The sequence below is a fragment of the Thamnophis sirtalis genome, unplaced genomic scaffold, assembly GCF_051295495.1.
Source record: "Thamnophis sirtalis isolate CommonGarterSnake01/CBP01778 unplaced genomic scaffold, rThaSir2_p1.2 scaffold_1, whole genome shotgun sequence".
Taxonomy (NCBI): Eukaryota; Metazoa; Chordata; class Lepidosauria; order Squamata; family Natricidae; genus Thamnophis; species Thamnophis sirtalis.
In genome coordinates, this window is record NW_028261381.1 from 162,069,023 (window position 1) to 162,087,934 (window position 18,912).

General features: G+C 44.4%; 1 protein-coding gene across 9 annotated transcripts in view; it reads right to left on the reverse strand.

Annotated features, from left to right (window-relative positions):
• Positions 1-18,912, reverse strand: part of MYO9B (myosin IXB) — an 86,019-nt gene that overhangs the window by 55,936 nt on the left and 11,171 nt on the right. For all 9 annotated transcript variants that reach the window (XM_087702047.1, XM_087702053.1, XM_087702028.1 and 6 more), the window contains exons 2-6: positions 16,727-17,623; positions 4,823-4,917; positions 4,565-4,627; positions 2,707-2,806; positions 155-255 (exon numbers count right to left, since the gene is read on the reverse strand). In XM_087702047.1, coding sequence (XP_087558173.1) covers positions 155-255; positions 2,707-2,806; positions 4,565-4,627; positions 4,823-4,917; positions 16,727-17,566 — 1,199 coding nt within the window. In that variant the 5' untranslated portion in view covers positions 17,567-17,623. The remainder of the gene's footprint in view (positions 1-154; positions 256-2,706; positions 2,807-4,564; positions 4,628-4,822; positions 4,918-16,726; positions 17,624-18,912) is intronic.

An 18,912-nucleotide genomic window follows, 5' to 3' on the forward strand; every position in this document is an offset into this window, starting at 1 on the left:
GGCAAGAGTTAATACCTATGAGTGTTTAACATAATTTTCTGCCCTTTGATTAGTTTCATTTAGTACATTAATGGAAAATGGCATCATATAATATATGGTGTATCCTTCTGTGCGTGTCTGAAAACTGAAAGGAGACAGCTGAATTATAGCTTACTGTTTCTTTGTTGCTGGAAGAAAACCAACCATTTCCATGGCTTGCTTTAACCGTTCGAAATCATGCTGGAGGTCTTCTCCATCTTCAATTTTCAAGTTATTCTGTGAAACAATCCAAACTTGCAAGTATAAGTAGGAATATCTACTACCGACAACATTTACCACAATTGTCCTATGGCAATTCCTTTTGACTGCAACTGCAGAAGAGGGGAAGGTACTAATAAAGGAACAGATTTTCAGTTGCTAGAAGAGGACCAAGTAGAAGTACCATTAAGAGAAGACATAGCCTATGTCAAAGCAGAGCATAATGTCAAATATAATAGAACAGAATTGAATTCCTGTGCTTTCGCCCTGGTTTGAATCCCCTGGTGGAATCATGATTGTTTTAGTCCCTAAACCAAATTTAAATAGAATAGAATAATCAGTTTCCTACCAATGTTACTGTCAGGTCTGCAGCCATATTTACTTTTGGTTCTTTGGTCTGCTACAATTTCCATTATTCTGCTATGCATTTTCTATTGTAGGAAAATGGGAGGGGGGATTGTAAGGAGTCACAGACTATCATGTTTCCCCGAAAATATGGCATGTCCTGAAAATAAGGCCATGCCACATTTTTTGGGTGGACAAAAATGAAAGCCCTCCCCTGAAAATAAGCCTCCTGGACAAACCCCCTCCGGCCAGTCAGAGCACCGCTCACAAACCTAGCGGTATCCCGAAGGTGCCAAGCCACGGGAACAAGGTGGAGGGCAAAGGCTTGCGTTGCTTGGTGCCTTCGGGATACTGCTAGGTGGGTGAGCAGCGCTGTGCCCAGCTGGAGAGGGGGGTTGCCAAGCGGCTGCTCTCTTGCGAGCGGGCTCCCGAAGAGCCAGGCACAGCCTCAGGGTCGAACGGCTGTCTTGCACTGTCATAGTAGCACTACACAGCAGCCATGAAGTGACCACGCTCACGAGCAGCCGCCCAGCAACCCCCCTTTCCAGTCGAGCACAGTGCGATTCACTAACTTAGGGGTATTGCCAAGCTGCGTGAGCGCCTGTTTGCTGCCCCTGGCTCCCGCGGCTTGGCGCCTTTGGAATGCCCCTAGGTCAGTGAATCGGGCTCTGTATGGCTGGAGAGGGGGGTTACGCAAGCGGCTTTTCCGCGCCCCACTCACACGACTCCCAGGCTCATGATGTCCTTGCCTAACTGTCCCTGCAGAACCAGGGCATCTTGCTGTTCTCCGCCGCTGCCGCATGGCGTTTTCTGCAGCTTCCAAAGCACGGAGGTAGGATGCCGAGTCTTCCGGCAGTTGCTGCTATGGGAGTACACTCTATGGTTGTACGCTCTGGGAGTATGCCAGCAGCCAGCCCACAACCATAGAGCGTACTCCCAGAGCGGCAACTGTGAGAAGACTTGGCATCCTACCTCAGTGCTTTGGAAGCCGCAGAAAAAGTAGCAGTGGTGGCGGCGGCAGCAGCAAGATGCCCTGGCTCTGCAGGGACAGTTAGGCAAGGACATCGTCAGCCTGGGAGTTGCGCGAGTGGGGAGCAGAAAAGCTACTCGCGCAACTCCCCTCTCCAACCATGCAGAGCCCCATTCATTGACCTAGGGGCATTCCGAAGGCGCCAAGCCACAGGAGCCGAAGCGTGGTGAACAGGCGCTCACGCGGCTTGGCGATATCCCTAAGTCAGTGAATGGTGCTGTGCCTGGCTGGAAAGGAGGGTTGTTGGAAGGCTGCTTGTGAGCGTGGTCACCTCATGGCTGCTGTGTAGTGCTGCTGCGACAGCGCAACACAGCCGTTCGACCCTGAGGCTGTGCCTGGTTCTTTGGGAGCCCGCTTGCAAGAGAGTAGCCGCCCGGCAACCCCAAAACAATAAGCCCTCCCCTGATAATAAGGCCCAAGCTTTCAGATTTGTGTTTTCTCAGAAATGCCAAAATGACTCTCTTAATAAATTGGAACTTTGAGCAATACTTTGCCTTGGACTCTGATTTACTTTTGGATGCTATTTGGAACCCTGATAGTTACTGGGAGAAATAAGAATCTGCCCATTCTAAAAACGTTTTCAAGAGCAAAACAGTACCATATGTCAGATGGTGAGAGGGAGACCTAGCACAACTCTTCTTCCCTTACAAACCATTCAATACAGCATAAGGCCTCCACCCCCACCCTTAAATCAGTGATAGGTGAATCGAGTTCCACATTTTGTTTCACAAAGTTAGAAATCTCACAAATATTGCTTTGCTTTTCTGCGTAAATAAATAAAATTAATTTCATAAAGAGTATATTATTCCTCTTATTAAGAAATAATTTCCTAACATGTGACTAAAAGAAAACCATACAGGTTTTTTTTTTAAAAAGCCTTAAAATAGTTAAGGGATATTCAACTGGCTGACAGAGATCTGTAACATTTTACATGTAACAAGACACACAACTTCTGATTTAAGTAAGATCTTTGCAATTTTTCTCGGAGGCACAAAGGACGTCTGTTTGGGGTTCCCTTCGCTTCCTGAGAGTGAAAAACATAGCAAAGCCTTGTGATTGTCAGCCAAAGTCAGGACAAAAAAGCCTTTGTATACCTGATTGAGGTAGAAGTAGTCTTTAGGCTGCTTGAGGTGGAATTCTTTGCGCTCTTCTTCGCTGGCACCCAGCAGCAAATAATAAAATACATGGTAGTTCCTACAGAAACAAACACACCAGCCTTCCATTAGCAGTACTTTGGTCTGACTCCCAATTCCATTATTCTTACCTGGGCATCTTCAGTAAAATCACTAAGATGACCTAAAATTAATATCAGAAACATCTGGGATCTATAAGGATCCTTCAAAACAGGGGTGTCAACCTTAAGGCCTGGGGGCCAGATTCTGCCCGGGCGTGCTGAAGATCTCGCCCACAGGGCCACCCTGGAAAGAGTGAAGGATTGGCCTGTGGTGCTTCTGCCAGAGAAAACAGACTCCGGAGTTCCGTTTTTTGGCTGGGCCGGCCTCCTGCAACCCTCTGCCAGCGAAAACGGAGCTCAGGAGTCCATTCTTCCTGGCAGAGCATTCGGCCCATCACAGGCACCCCTAACATGAGTGACGTCAAGTTGCCACCCCCCCCCCCCCAGGTCAAACACAAGCTGGATGCGGCCCTCAATGAAATCGAGTTTGACACCTCTACTTTAAAAGAAACAATTTAATCCAATATTAATATCGGCTTTTGAGAATCTGGTTTTTGTACAGAGATAAGGGCCTTTTAGTTGATGGCATCAATAGCATGGAACTCCTTCCAAGTGGGGTGGTACCTTTACTTCCAATTCATTTTTACTCTGAAATGTTTTAATTATAAACTCTTTTCAATTGTTGAAGTATTTAATATGCTCTTTAGTAACATATCCATCAAGGGAAATACCTTCAGGCATCTTTCTTGATAAAGCCGTACCCTGTTCCTCACCTGACATTTATTTACACAAAAGTATACAGACCCCCCTTTGTGAAATTATTTTTAATCAAAATAAAACTAAATAGAATTATGGCATGTAGTATACTGGCATGGTTTGTTAGCATTCTAAGTAGAAGTGAATGCAATCCAGTGTATTGTTTTGAACATGTGCTCATCTGTTCAGAAAAAGCAAAGGTAAGCCACACTTAGAATGTTCCTTGGAATTGGAAGAAATAATAAGCAACAACCTTTCTAATTTGTGCTCATTAAATGGGAATTGTGTAACTCAGCATGCTTGGAATATTATGTGAATAGGTAAGTTTGCCTTCAGCAAACATTTTATGATTGTAGCTGTAACATGTTTTCTAAATCCACTGGTGATGGAGCTTCTGGGCTAAAAGACTGTATTTTAATTATTTGGTTCCCCGATGTTTTGCCAACAATTCTGGCTGACGTCTTCAGAGATAAAATTCCAAAGGAGCTGTTTGGGATGGTTTGTCTTTAAAACACACCACTGTTTATTATTTTTCAGGTGAGACTCCTGAAGATTCTAAATGGGGTTCATTAATTAAGGGCTATTTTGTTATATTTTGTTGGGACATAGAGAGCTGGAAACCAGACTTTGTTAACCTTCATTTTCTTCTTTCTTGTTAAAGTTATTGAAATGTTTATAAATCTCAATAGCTTCTCTATGGAGTCATGCAGGATGATCTGACATGTTTGCTTTGAAACAACAGTGTGTTTCAAAGAAAGACCAATTAAAAATGAAAATTATTTCAAATCCGATGAACCAAATTCACCTGGATGAATAACCAGGTCAAACCTGGTTTTCCAAAATTCAGATGACATGTCATTTGAACATTAATACAGTTGTAAACGAAAGCAATTAACCTCTTTCTGCATTCTTGTTTAGTACACGATACCTTTTTTTTGTAAAGTACAAAATGAATGTCACTGATTATGCTGCCTGGATGAAGCAAAAATGAAGTCTCTGTTACAGAGTCCATAACCCCTTACCTTTCATTTTTTTCCTGAGACACCAAGCGAGATTTTTCAAGGAGATATTTTTCAACCACAGCCCTGGGAGCCAAGAAAAAAAAAACAGTGCAAAAGCAGACCTTATACATTTATCAAAATCTCTTTCAAGACAGAAAACAGCACAGTGCTGAGATAATTGCTTATGAATGTAGGAACTAGTTTTTTCTTTTGAATTCTATTGTCCATTACCAGAATTACAACTTGATGGCACAGTGAGAACATGTGTGCAGCACTTACCCTCGGACAATGCCATTCTCTAAGTAGTTGACCTGGATGAATTTTCCAAAACGACTTGAGTTGTTATTGTGGGCTGTCTTTGCATTCCCAAAGGCCTGAAATGAAGCAAAAAGACTTTATTTCCAATGATTATGATACAGTACTGTGTGTTCTGGCTGACAACTTTCCAATGTTTTAAGGCTGCTACGTCTGTAGTTTGAAACCCTATAACTGAAAATGGCAGGAACAAAATGCAAGTCAGATGCTTTACCATGGGCTATGCTTCCATATAGTAACTGTAATTTGCCTCATACTTAACTAGGATATTAGGAACTATAATGGTGCAGTGGTTAGAATGCAGTATTGCAGGCTAACTGTGCCCATGGACAGGAGTTTGATTCTGGTCGCCTCAGAATCAACTCAGCCTTCCATCCTTCCAAGGTTGTAAAATGAGGACCCAGATTGTTGGGGGCATTGTAAACTGCTCACAGAGTGCTGTAAAGCACTATGGAGCAAAATATAAGTCTAACAGCTATTGCTGCTGCTATTGCTATATTGGTTTAGTCTAACCCTGTATTACTTATAGCTGTCTGAATTTTCTCCAAGTCTTAGAGATGCCAACAATGAACCAAGGATATTGTTTATGTAATGCATGTGCTCTGCTACTGGAGTATAGCTCCTACTGCTAGCTAGCTAAATTTTAATTTTTTAGCCATTAAACCCCATACAATGGGACAAGTAGAAGCATTTATTATCAAAGACCAAAAGAGAAACAATACAATAATAAGCACTTTCTTCTGTAAGACACCTAGAGCCACCATGAGTGAGCTGGGCAGCCGTACACATTTTCTTAATAGATAAATTATAATCGCATGGGACAGTTTATCCAACTCTTGCATCAATAAAGCAAATAGTAACGTGTGACCTTCATGTGATACAAGGTTCTGCATATTACTTCCCCCATAAAGCATGCTCTATATGACAACAATTATGCAAATCTTATTTGCAACTTTATTGTCTTCTTCCGGTTAACTTACAACAATGAGTAATAATATATATTCTCATGCTTGATACTTTAAAATATATGGTATCATATGAATGGGGTTTGGAAAGGTAGAGAAAAAGAAGAAAAATGCTAACCTCTGACATTATAATTGAAATATTTTCATTTATTTTCTTTTGAGCTGCTTATAGCACCCAAGCTATGAAAGGTAACTGGACTAAGTTCTAAAAGCTAATCTCTCATTGGAAACATCTGCTGAATCCAGTTGGAAATTATTTTGCATCCCTAATCTTTATAATGCAGATATGTATTAAAGTACATGTTCAAGTTTTATATTACTTCTACCACATTATATGAATCATTTTCATTTCTATGAAAAATATTGTTCTATCAACTCTGAAAGTTGCCAGTAAGTTGCTCTCAAAAAGTGGGTGAACCCAATGATGGGGAAGGCGTTAGAAGTTTTAAAAGGTAAAATAATCTTAAACCTTGTAATTAGTTTTTCTTTCGCCCTAAATTCCAAAATTAAGGGAGAAAAGAGATGAAAACATTTAGCTTCATTCATCTGAGGGAGAAGGGTAGCTCTTAAAGTAATTTTTTTTTTTTGCAAACTATACTTTTGCACTCTTTTTCAGCTTGCATAATTACACTGCCTGTAATGATATAAACATATTAAAAATATGATATGATCTCATACACATGGTATTTAAACAAAGAATAAGTTACCCCAAATCTTTTTTAAAAACTCCAGGTAGAAATACTATTAGCTATCAAACTAATATGGTAAATGCTTGATTGCTTGATTATTTTTTAAGGTATAGGAAAATTCTCCCCTTTGGAACTTGAAACTTTCCTCCCTTATGGAAAGCTAGTTGCTGAAATTCTGGAAAATGCAAACTTGTAGAATAGGATAAATACTATGAATTTCTCTACCTTTCTTTAATTCACCAAGTTTTATCTATCAGGATCTATCTCTCCATCCATCCAGAGTCCCAGTGACTTAAAACAAGCAATTAAAAATAGAGTAATATGCTGAAAAAACCTATTAACAATTAGAAGGTGTTAAGTTCCAATTGCTCTCTGGAAGAGCTCTGACTTCATTTTTCTTTTTGCGGGGGTGGGGGGGGTGGGAGAAGCAGATAATGTTAGAGCTAATAAAACTCCAACAGGAAGCCATTCCAGAGAGCCGGCCATAATGATTCAAATTGAACAAAATGCTTTGCTAATTGATCATAGTGGCCAGATGGCAGTTCTTAGAGAGGAATTAGTCCCCCAAAAGGGCACCTGGACAACAATCCCTTGATATAATAAGGAGCAGTAAGAACTCTTTCACTAGCTTAGTGCCGTGGAGTAGGCCTGAATTTGGCATATATCCTTACAGTGCTCAATCAGATTCACACTACATTGTTCTCTACTTGTTCTCAAAAGCATTGCTTCTGCAGCTTCATCTCCTGGAGACTCTGTGAAATCCAAAAAGCCACCAAGGATGAGCTGCAGAGAAAAGCTATTGGGCAATGATTCATTAAGGATCAGAGATGTTGCCTTTTACAAGGAATAATAAAGGCTCTTGACTAATTCACACACCATATGGTCTGGGAAATCCCTAAGTGCCCATGAGAAACCATTTAAATCCAACAATGAAGGGGCAGAACCTTTGGATGCATCTAGTTCTGTGATGGCTAAAGACAACAATACCTGCACCAGGAAGTGATCTAGGATAAAGATAAGATCCAGAACACATAATAGCAGCTCCAAGATAAAAACAAGAATTAATATGTGATCACTTATTTGGTGGAGCCAAGATTACCTGGGACAAATCTGCAGTTGCTTGGAAGCAACGTAGTCCTAGACTTTACTGGATCTAATCTCTTCCACATGGAGGTTGAAGTCTCCACAGTACCAAGAACTGGGTAAAGATCTCCACCACGGCCAGGACCCAAGAGCCCAGGGAGGGATCCCAAAGGGTAGCCAATACACCCAAGTGCCTTTACTTACCCTTAAGGTAGAAGCTAATATATATAGGCATTCATACCTGATACCTCATTATAGTGATCTTGGATGTAGACAAGAATTCACAATAGATCAATAAGACCCGAGTTCTAGAATCAATATTGGTGCAGAATCTGACACCTGCCTGTGCATGTTTCTGAGAAGGCAAAATTTCAGTTTCAATCATTACATCCAGCCTGTCTACTTGTCCATCATCAAGTCTTGGATCTTTATCCATTTTCTCAGTAGAGATTCTTAGTCATCCAAGTCATGATTGTCCCAAAGGTGCTTTTTCAGGAGGCAACTGGACTTTAATTTTTTCTTTTGAAGACGTTTCACTTCTCTTCCAAGAAGCTTCTTCAGCTCTGACTGGATGGTGGGGAATGGAAGGATTTATACTCCTTGCAGACAGCTGGTCATTTGCATCCTTTAGAGGGTCGTTGAAGCCCTTGGAGGTTTATCTATGTCCTCAGGGTCACCTGAGTGGTGCTCCTGGTTCCAGTGGTCTGCAATTGTTCTCTGGAAATCCATGGTGTGGGAGTAGGAATGGATTTCCAGAGAACAATTGCCGACCACAGGAACCAGGAGCACCACTCAGGTGACCCTGAGGACACAGATAAACCTCCAAGTGCTTCAGTGATCCTCTAACAGAATGCAAATGACCAGCTGTCTGCAAGGAGTATAAATCCTTCCATTCCCCACTATCCTCTCAGAGCTGAAGAAGCTTCTTGGATGAGAAGAGAAACGTCTTCAAAAGAAAAAAAAAGAAAGTCCAGTTGCCCCCTCAAAAAGCACCTTTGGGATAGAGACCTGATGCTAGTTAACAACAACTTGAGGCCACATTCCCTGGTAATCAGGTCTGGATCCCCACAAAGCAGCAACTGTATTAGAAGGAAACTGTCATCAAATTGAAGACCACTTCCTTGAAATAGCTCCCTGGCACCCCATCAGCAATGGAATAGGATAGTCAAGTAGAATTGGGGGGGGGGGGGAGAACCATGCCAATTCCAATGACTTAAAACACTCGATCTAGAACCCCTCAGTCCTTCAAACCCCATAAATTCGAAGTGGAAGCAAATCAGCCTCTTCCATTGGCCCTAAATATGGAAATCCAGCCCTTCGGCTTACATTCCTACTGCAGACCAGGCCATCCACACTTTTCTGGTTTCTCACACAGAGGCCATCCACCCTAGATAGGTCAAGCTCCAGCTTTAAATCTTAGCAACTCCAGATAGGGAAAAAAAAAGACCAAATACATAGTATGGCACAAGGAAACTTCTTACATTCCTAATCTATATTGAAAAATATTGCACCTAAGAATACTTGAGACAAATTGTTTTTAACCAAGATAACTCAATTCTAGAGGTGGACATCAGATAGATAACCAATATAAATACATGTGCATATATGATGACCATAGACATGTTTCCTCCACCTTCTCTCCCCAACCCCCAGCTGTCAATTATTAGTAGCATCCGGTATTCTATAGTTAGCAGACCCAAAAGGGGATTCGTCTGATCTTCCTGTTTTGGGTGAGAACGACAAGTGAAGCCTTCAAAAGTCAGCAAGACTTTGAAAAGTCAACTTCTGCTTTCTGGGGGGCTATTGGAATAGGCAGACATACGTAGGCTTCTAAACCATCTTGCTCATTCTAAGAACACAAAAAAACTTTTATAAATTGAAATACAAAAAATATCTAACAGTTTGCTGTGTTTTGTTGTAGTTTGCTGATAAAGCACAGATCCAAGAGAAAGGGGCTATAGTACTGTAATGAAGAACTACGAATCCCGAATTTTCTGTTGCTAAGCAAGACAATTGTTAAATGAGTTTTGGCCCATTTTACGTCCCTGTTTGTCCCAGTTGTTAAGTCAAACACTGAAGTTGTTAGTAACACCGTTGTTAAGTGAATCTGGCTTCCCCACTGACTTTGCTTGTCAGGTTGCAAGGTTGACACCAGGACATTGCAACCATCATAAATATAGACCAGTTGCCAAGCGTCCTAATTTTGATCATATGACCATGGGGATGCTGCAACCGTTGTAAGTGTGAAAAATGCTAATAAGTCACTTTTTCACTGCTGTTGTAACTTCAAATGATCACTAAACCAATGATTTCTTAAGCCGAAGGCTACCTGTATTGATACTATCAAAATAGTGTATGCAATGGAAGTGATTCATATGATCTATTAGCCTGAACAATAAAGGCTGAAAATCAAGAAGCATAAAAAAAACAGGCTCAAAACAGAAGCCTACAATAAAAAGAGACTGAGACATATTGACTTCCAGATGTTATTGCACTAAAGCTTCCAACATCCTCAGCAGGTACAACCAACAGTAATGAATTCTGGCAGTTGTAGTCAGCCCATCTGAAATGCCCTGCATTTGATTTACAAGTTGATACTGTTATGTTCTGTGGGGGGGGAAAGTCAGTTATATGAATTTCAGCTGTCTTTTTTCCAAATGCACTACTGTAGTACTTAGCAAAGAGGCTGGATGCAGACTTTAAAGGCAATTAGTGTCTAGCACAAAGTCTTGTTTCTTTATCTTCAGTTGTAAAAATTCACACAGCCAAATATGACTAAATAAGGCAAGATTTTTGAAAGCCAACACAGACATTTACAAATTTAAAAAAAATTCGGAAGGAAAAAAAATATGTGGAGGAAGCTCTTTTGGAAAGGTTTGGGAGAGTCTTGTGCAGAAAAAGAAAGCCCAGCCAGAAATGGAAGAAAGGGTTTCATTTGAAAGCTTCCTTCCAACATCCAAGTCCAAAACCTCAAAACATTGTGAAGTTTTAAAACCACATTGAAGTCATCTTTAATTATCTCAGTTTAAGAAAGTATTTACAAATATATATCCGTGTGTTTGTGTGTGTGTATGCGCAAAGACACGTACATGTATGTAAAAGGGCGTTGGTACTTACCTGATACGCCTCTTCTCATAGTGGGGGGAGGAGTATCCAGGATGGGTGTTGACTTTGTCCTCTCATGATTGGATGAGTCAGATAAGCTCTTTGGGTAACGCCCCCTGGCCAGCAGGACTACCCATTCTTTTGACGAAGAGCTCCATCCGACTCGTTGCACCATTCACTCCAGACTCTTAATTCAGTTCTTAGCTTTTATCGTCTTCAACATCAATATTTATATAACTTCATAAAACTGTGAACATAAAACTTAGTCGTACAAACATAGTCAGGGAGGGACTGGATACTCCTCCCCCCACTATGAGAAGAGGCGTATCAGGTAAGTACCAACGCCCTTTCTCCATAGTGAGGGGGGAGGAGTATCCAGGATGGGACGTACCAAAGCCTGCACGTCCCTAGGGAGGGAGACCCCAGAGGCCCCATGTCCCCCGCTTGTGCCAGTTGAGGCGTGGGCTCCGCCCTGTGAACCACCTGCAACGCCCTGCGTCCAAGAGGCCCTGCGTCCAAGAGGCTTTTGCCCTGCGGGGTAAAAGAGTCCAGTTTATGGTTCCTGGCAAGGGAGAGGGGGAAGCCCACGTGGCTGCCCTGCAGATTCCGGCCAGGGCTGTCTGCGTGGCCCAGGCCCTGGATGTGGCTGCGCTCCGCGTGGAGTGAGCTGTGATATGATTGGTGTCTGTAAGCCCTGTGATTGGTATGCAGTGGCAACGCAGGTTTGCAAGCACCTACCTATTGTGGTGGAAGTCACCCTGTTACCCAGGCCCCTATTTGGAAGGAAACAAACAGAGCTTCGGATTTCCTGACTGGCCTGGTTCTCCTGAGATAATCCTCAGGGCCCTCCTTATGCCCAGAGTGAGCCCCTTCTTTCCCCCCCGTCTGGACAGAAGTTGGGCAAATCAGTTCCTGGGTTTGATGGAAGCAGAAGCCCACCTTGGGATGAAGGGCGTAACCCCACTCTGTCTTAGTGGGGGAAGCAGAGACCCTCCCCGGTGGAGAGCTTGCAGTTCATATATCTGCCTGGCGGGGGGGATGGCCACCAGAAAGGCCACCGTGAGAATCAGTAACTTAAGGGAAGCTGTTCGTAAAGGCTCAGATGGAGCACCTATTGGAGCGTCCCCTACCCTGTGTAAGTCCCGGGAATGGTACTTGAACGCTGCGTGCGGTTTGGGGTTGGAAGCCCCCTTGAGGAATTGTCTGACCACAGGAAGGTGAGTCAAGCTCTGGTTTCTGCCACGCAGGACAACTGGCGAGAAGTCTGGGACCTGTCTCCTAATTGTGTTAGAAGCTAACCCTCTGTCCCGGCCTGCCTGGAAGAGGTCCAGAATCTGAGGCACTGAGGCCTGGCTAGGATTGTGCCCCAGGGAATTACACCATGAGGCAGAGGCCTGCCACATGGAGCCATATATACGCTCTGTGGAAGGTGTGCGGGCAGTCTGGATAGTCTGCATCACCCTGGGGGGGGGGGGAGGGTCTTTCCCCAGGATGCTCCGTTCCAAGAGCTAAGCGGTCAGCTGGAGCCATTGACGGTCTGGGTGCTCCAGCGACCCCTGGTTAAGGGATATTCCCTCCAGGGGGAATCTCCATGGCCTCTCCGTTGAAGGCGACTGGAGCTCTGCAACCACAGTCTCCGGGGCCAGAGAGGCGCCAAGAGAACCCCTTCTGCCCCCTCCCGAAGGGTTTCCCCTATGACCCTGGGGATCAGGGGTAAGGGCGGAAGGCCTACCGACAACCCCTGGTCCAGGGGCTTCGCAGATCGTCCGCCCCTTCTGCCCCCCCCCATGTCTGGTACCTGGAGATGACCCTCAGGAGCTGAGCGTTGAGAGCGTGGCGGATAAGTCGATCTCCGGGTGTCCGAAGCACTCTGCCATTTCCTTGAAGATTGCTGGCTGCAGCTTCCGCTCCAAACTGTCCCCTTGGTCCGGCTGAGCCAGTCGGCTCTGATGTATCCCACCCCTGCTATATGTTCTGCCCTCAGCGAAAGTTGTCTAAATTCATAGGCTATCTGAGGTGCTTCTGCGATCTCTCATAGTCGGGCATCCCATTCTGAGTTTGTGGTGGGTTCTGGCATGGGGACCAGCCTATCTGACCCTTTTTTCCCCCCGGCCATAAGGGTGCTATGATTCTATGGCTAGGATTAGCGCAGAGATATTCTGAATGTAAACACCGATGGAGTTTAATGGGCGGCCACTAGAGTGTGTGTAACGATGAAGGGAGGGAAGCTAAGGCTCACAATAAAGGCCTGCCACAAAGGTAAAATAATAATAATAACAAGAATCACAACAACAATAATAATAATAAAATAAAATACAAAAAGGGGGGGCATCTTCCCGCCTGATAAAACCAAGAAAGATTAAGGAAACAATTGGTCCCTTGCTGGGAGAAAGTGGCCCGAAGGTGACAGGCAGCAGGGGTAGAGCCGAACTATTTAACTCGTGCTTGGCATCTGTCTTTACCAGCAGGGATAAACTATCCAACCTATCAAAAACAGCACCCCAAATTCAGATTAGGGACCCAAGATGAGATAGGGAAGAAATGGTAGCCTGTCTATCTTAGGCAAGGTCCAATTCCCAGGACCGGGTTACACCCCAGGGATCTGAAGGAGCTGGCGGATGAGATCTCCAAACAACTGAAACTATATCTGTCAGAGCTCCTGGAGTACCGGAGAACCACTATAGAATTGCTGATGTGATTCCCCCCCTTCAGAAAGTGAGAAAACCGGCTCGAGAGCCCAAAGCCAACATGGGTTTGTCAAAAACAGATCATACTAGACTAGCCATAATGAATGTTGTGTTTTATAGTTAATTTTTTATTCACGTTTCTTTTATGTCTTGTTTTGCACTCCCTTCCCCCATTGTTGTAAGCCGTCCTGAGTCCCCTCAGGGAAAAGGGCGGCCTATAAATGTTCAATAAATCTAAATCTACAAATCTTCTTAGATTACGATGACAACCCTAGTGGACCATAGGAATGCCATTGATATAGTTAACTTGGACCTCAGCAAGTCCTGATAAGGTAGACCATAACCTACTACTAGATAAAGTAGAAGACTGAGGATTAGACCTAGTCACACCAGGTGCCTTGGTAACTGGAGCACACACCTGTACTCCTCAATGGTACTGCCTCTTCATGGAGGGAAGAGTGCAGTGAGTCCCCCAAGGCTCAGTGTTGAGCCCAGTACTCTTCAACATCTTCATCAGTGATTTGAATGAGGGTGTTAGGTGTGTAAGCTAACATTTGGGATAGCAAAATAAATGCCATGATAGTAGTACTGTTTCTTTAAGAACTGCTGTTATCTCAAGCGGTCATGAGAAGGAGCCAGAATGACTGTTAGCTCTCTGTTTGTTAAATGCTGATGGGGGGGGGGGGGTCATCAGGTTAGCAGGTGACCCCAAGCTGGCAGGAATAGCCAACACTTCAGAATACAGGCTAAAGATACAGAAGGATCTTGGTACCCTTGAACATTGGGCACTACCTAGGGAAATGGGATTCAAAGAGGTAAGGTTCTACCTTTAGGCAACGAAGGTGAAGTGCACAGGTACAGAATACCTTGCTCCACAGTAGTAACTGTGAAGGGGATCTTGGAGTCCTGGTGGACCACCCTTTAATATGAGCCAGCGGTGTGCAATAGCTGCCAGAAAACCTAACACAGTTTTTGGCTGCATAAACAGAGGAATAGAATCAAGCTCCCGTGAAGTGTTCATTCCACCTTATAAGGCCTTGGAAAGGCCAGATTGGAATTCTGCATTCAATTTGGTCACCATGATGTAGAAAGGATGTGGGGGTTCTAGGGAGAGTGCAGAGAAGAGCAACAGAGGGATCAGGCTGGAGGCTAAAGCCTATGAAGAACGGTTGCAGGAATTGGGCAGGTCTAGTTTACTGAAAGGAAAGACTAGTGGAGACGTGATAGCAGTGTTCCAATATCTCAGGGGTTGCCACAGGGAAGAGGCAACCTGATTATCCTCCAAGGCATCTGAGTGCAGAATTAGAAGTAATGGGTGGAATCTAATAAGGAGAGAAGCAACTTAGAACTGGGGAGAAATTTCCTGACAGTTAGACAATTAATCAGTGGAACAACCTGCCTCCGGACGTTGTGAATGCCCCAACAGTGGAAGATTTTTAAGCAGCTGTTGGATGGTAATAGCAATAGCAGTTAGAATTATATACTGCTTCATAGGGCTTTCAGCCCTCTCTAAGTGGTTTACAGAGTCAGCTGTTAACCATTGAGCTACAGGGCTGACTAGTAATGATAGCCATTTGTCTGAAATGGTGTAGGAATTTCTGCTTAGGCAAGGGGTTGGGCTAGAAGACCTACAAGGTTCCTGCCCCCTCTGCTATTGTATTGCATAGTATTGTATTGTATAGCATTTACTCTTTGCCTATTCACCCCCACCCTTGGAAAGCCTTGGGGGAGGGGGGTAATCTCTAACCTGATTGGAGGTTCTTCTGTCTCTCCCTGGGGGCTGAATACTCTTCCTTGGCTTGGCCACGTGGGGCCCCTCCCCCCTTCTTTCCAAATGGTTTTGCAAGGCAATTGCCATCGCCCCGCCCTCAGAACTTAGCCACAAAAAACAGCTTTTGTTTTGCCTCCTACTCAGGGACTTCCCGCCCCTCCCCCCTCCTTCTCCTACTCAAGGAGAATTTTCTTAAGGGTGAAGGAGACTTAGCCCCCCCCAAAAAAACGCAGCTCTTGCTGGAAGCCTTTTTCTGATGGCATTCTCGCCAAGTCTCTTTCTCCTCCTTAAAGGAGAGTGTCCTTAAGGGTGGGGGGGGGGGGCTTTTCCTGTTACTATGCAGTTAGAAAGGGAGAGAACGGGCTTTTAGGCAGGATTTCTGAAGCACCAAGCCGAAGGGAATCCTCCTCTGGGAGGTGAGGAGTTCTCAGGTTGGGGGGGGGGGTTCGTGCAGTCTTGATTCATCTAGGAAGTAGGGGGGGGGAGATCCACCGCCTGCCTCTAACTCCCTTAATAAGCCTCCTGTTGGCCCTTTGCTGCATCCCCCGCCCTTGGCTAATGCCTCTGCGATGGTTTCTCACCTTTCAAGGGCTCCACAAGCCTCCGGTTGTGGCTGGAGGGCTGAGAGTTGAGGCTCTGCCTGCCTCCTCTGAGCTGCTGGGGGCAGCCATTTTGGACCATGTGGTTTCAAGATGGTCCCGGCTCCAAATTCAAACGGCTCCTCCTTGCTGGAGCACATGGAAATGGCTTTTGCCTTTGCAGGCTTGCCATGGCTGCAGCTCTCTCCCCTGCCTCCCAGGCAGCTCTTTCTAAGCCTTTCCGGCTCTCACCTTGTCGGCTGCCAGCACAGGTGTTCCAGGGTATTTTAGCCAGCTTCGTGGCTCAACCCGAGGGGAGCAGAGGAGCGCTTCTGCTCCTGATTAGCCTCTGCATCAAGGGCTGCTTCTAGGAAGCATATTGCCCTCTCCTCCTGCCTGCCCGGCAATTGTCCTCCCTGAGTGACTCCGTCTCACTCAGTGGCCAGGGCAGCGTGCCGCCCCAGGGGGCTTGTGGCAGTCCAGTCCTTGCAGGAGGAGGCTGTGTTCGATGAAGGGAGGCAGGATTCGCCGGATCCAAGTTTATTTTCCTTACTCCTTTGTAAATTACTGGAGTTACTGAGTAGTGCAACTTTTCCTTGAGGAGATGAGTCAGAAGAATGGGTAGTCCTGCTGGCCAGGGGGCGTTACCCAAAGAGCTTATCTGACTCATCCAATCATGAGAGGACAAAGTCAACACCCATCCTGGATACTCCTCCCCCCTCACTATGGAGAATATAAATATACATGTATACCATGATATAAGACCATACACCAGAGTAATATACATGTTGCACAGAACATGATGTACATATGGAAACGTATGAATAGTTTTTTCTCCCTAACTACTTCTGTAAGGATTATTTTTTATATGATTCATGTTGTCTTGTGTACTTATATGGACTGCACCCAGCAGAGGCTAAACCAATTTCGTTGTATACATGATGTACAATGACAATAAAAGCTTTGAATTTGAATATATATATATTTTACCTCCAGCACGGGTCCAGCTCCCAAAATAGTTCTCTCCACTCCGCTAGCATAACCCTTTTGACTCAGGGCAGTGAGGCAGTGGATCAAGAAGTTTGTGCTTTGGGTTTTTCCTGATCCGCTCTCGCCAGAAATAACAATGCACTGATTCATGTGTTTCTTCAGCATAGCGTGGTAGGCTACATCAGCGATGGCAAAGATGTGGGGCTCCAGCTTCCCAAGTTGGTGGTTCTCGTACATCTGGACGTACTTGGGGTTGTAGATGGGCAGAAATTTGAAAGGGTTGATGGCAATGAGGATGCTGCCTACGTAGGTGTAGATCTTCTGTTTCAGGAAACGCCGCTTGAGGTTTTCCAACAGGGTGGTCTCCGTCAAATTAGGGAGGTTACACATATCATTGAAATGTTGCCAAGGAAGGAAGCCCCTTTCAACCAGTCGCCGGGCTTCCTCCTGGTTCTCTTCCTCGCAGGTCTGCTGCATGTGGACATATTTGATAGTCCCATCAGCATTCCTCTCTTGTAAAACAAAATAATAACCATCTTCCCGAGGATGGTCATCCTGGGCCCGGCGAGGCCAAAGCAGAACCCTATGGACAGGAGGATCATTCCCATCTAATACCCATTCTTCTCCCCCTGTCTCCTTCACCTCCACAAGTACATAATGCTTAGATAGGTCCAAACTCAAGGAGACGATAACATCCTTAATCACCTCGGTGGCTGTGGCATCCTTAGTTGCTATTACCCTGCAACAGGAACTGTGTTCTATTGAGAGCTGAGGATAAATATGAAGGGCATAGGTTACATTCTCTGGAGAAGCTGCACTGCTGACATCTTTTAAACTCATCCTGGACCATGCCCTGCCTCGGCATGCCGCCCCGGCTTGATGCACTGGGCCAGTTATCTGAAAACAAAGGAGGAGAATATCAGAAATATATCCGGATTTGAGATGCTGTCACAGCAGTAACATCCCTAATCATTTTCCAGTAGGGTCAGGAGTTTGTGGTTGACAAGATAAGAGGGAAAAGATAACAAGAGAAGACCAATAAAAATGTAAATGTAATGACTACAGGAAAGGCATAAGGACAAATACGAAAACATTGTCAGCACCTATAAATGCATTTTTAAAGCTTTGGATTGCAACGTTTGACTGGGTAAAAAAATGCAAATTCCATATCCCCAGATTCCTAGCTGGTGTTTCATTTTTTAGCAATAATAACAGGAATGGGGGGAACTCTAAAGATGCAGGCCAATCATAGGGTTCCTTTCTTCCAAGCACAGGTACAGTATAGGTGGTACTTTGCTCAACAGTAGTAACTGTGAGAGGGATCTTGGAGTCCTAGTGGACAACCATTTAAATATGAGCCAGCAGTGTGAAGCAGCTGCCAAAAAAGCCAACACAATTCTAGGTTGCATAAGTAGAGGGATAGAATCAAGATCACGTGAAGTGTTAATACCACTTTATAATGCCTTGGTAAGGCCACACTTGGAATACTGCATTCAGTTTTGGTCACCACGATGTAGAAAAGATGTGGAGACTCTAGAAAGAGTGCAGAGAAGAGCAACAAAGATGATTAGGGTACTGGAGACTAAAACATATGAAGAACGGTTGCAGGAACTGGGTATGTCTAGTTTAATAGAAAGAAGAACTAGGGGAGACATGATAGCAGTGTTCCAATATCTCAGGGATTGCCACAAAGAAGAGGGAGTCAAGTATACAAGTTGTTTTCGCCACACTATTTTTTTCTACTATCTCCACAAAAGTGTCTCTTTGCAACAACACACATCAATCACTCAGCAGGAGGAAATAACTGTTGAGTTCTGAACTGAAGAAGCTTCTTGGATGAGAAGCAAAACATTTTCAAAGGAAAAAAAATAAAACAAGGAAGTCCAGTTGCCTTTTGGAAAAAGCTTCTTTGGTGTTTTAAGATGTAACTTGTGCAAAGGGTCTCCTAGCCACAGTCTCCAACTGCTATTCAACCCAAAGCTGGGAGTCCAGAAGGATTTCCAAGCTGTGAGCCAAATTGATATTGACAGACCCCTGCCAAAACTGACAATCCGAGCTACAAATATTCTCAAGAATTTCTAACCAAATTGATATATCTGCAAATATATCAAACCGGCCAAACAGACAGTTCAAGCCCATGCAGTGGAGATACAGAGAGTTTGAGCTCTAGGCCAAAAATCTCCAAT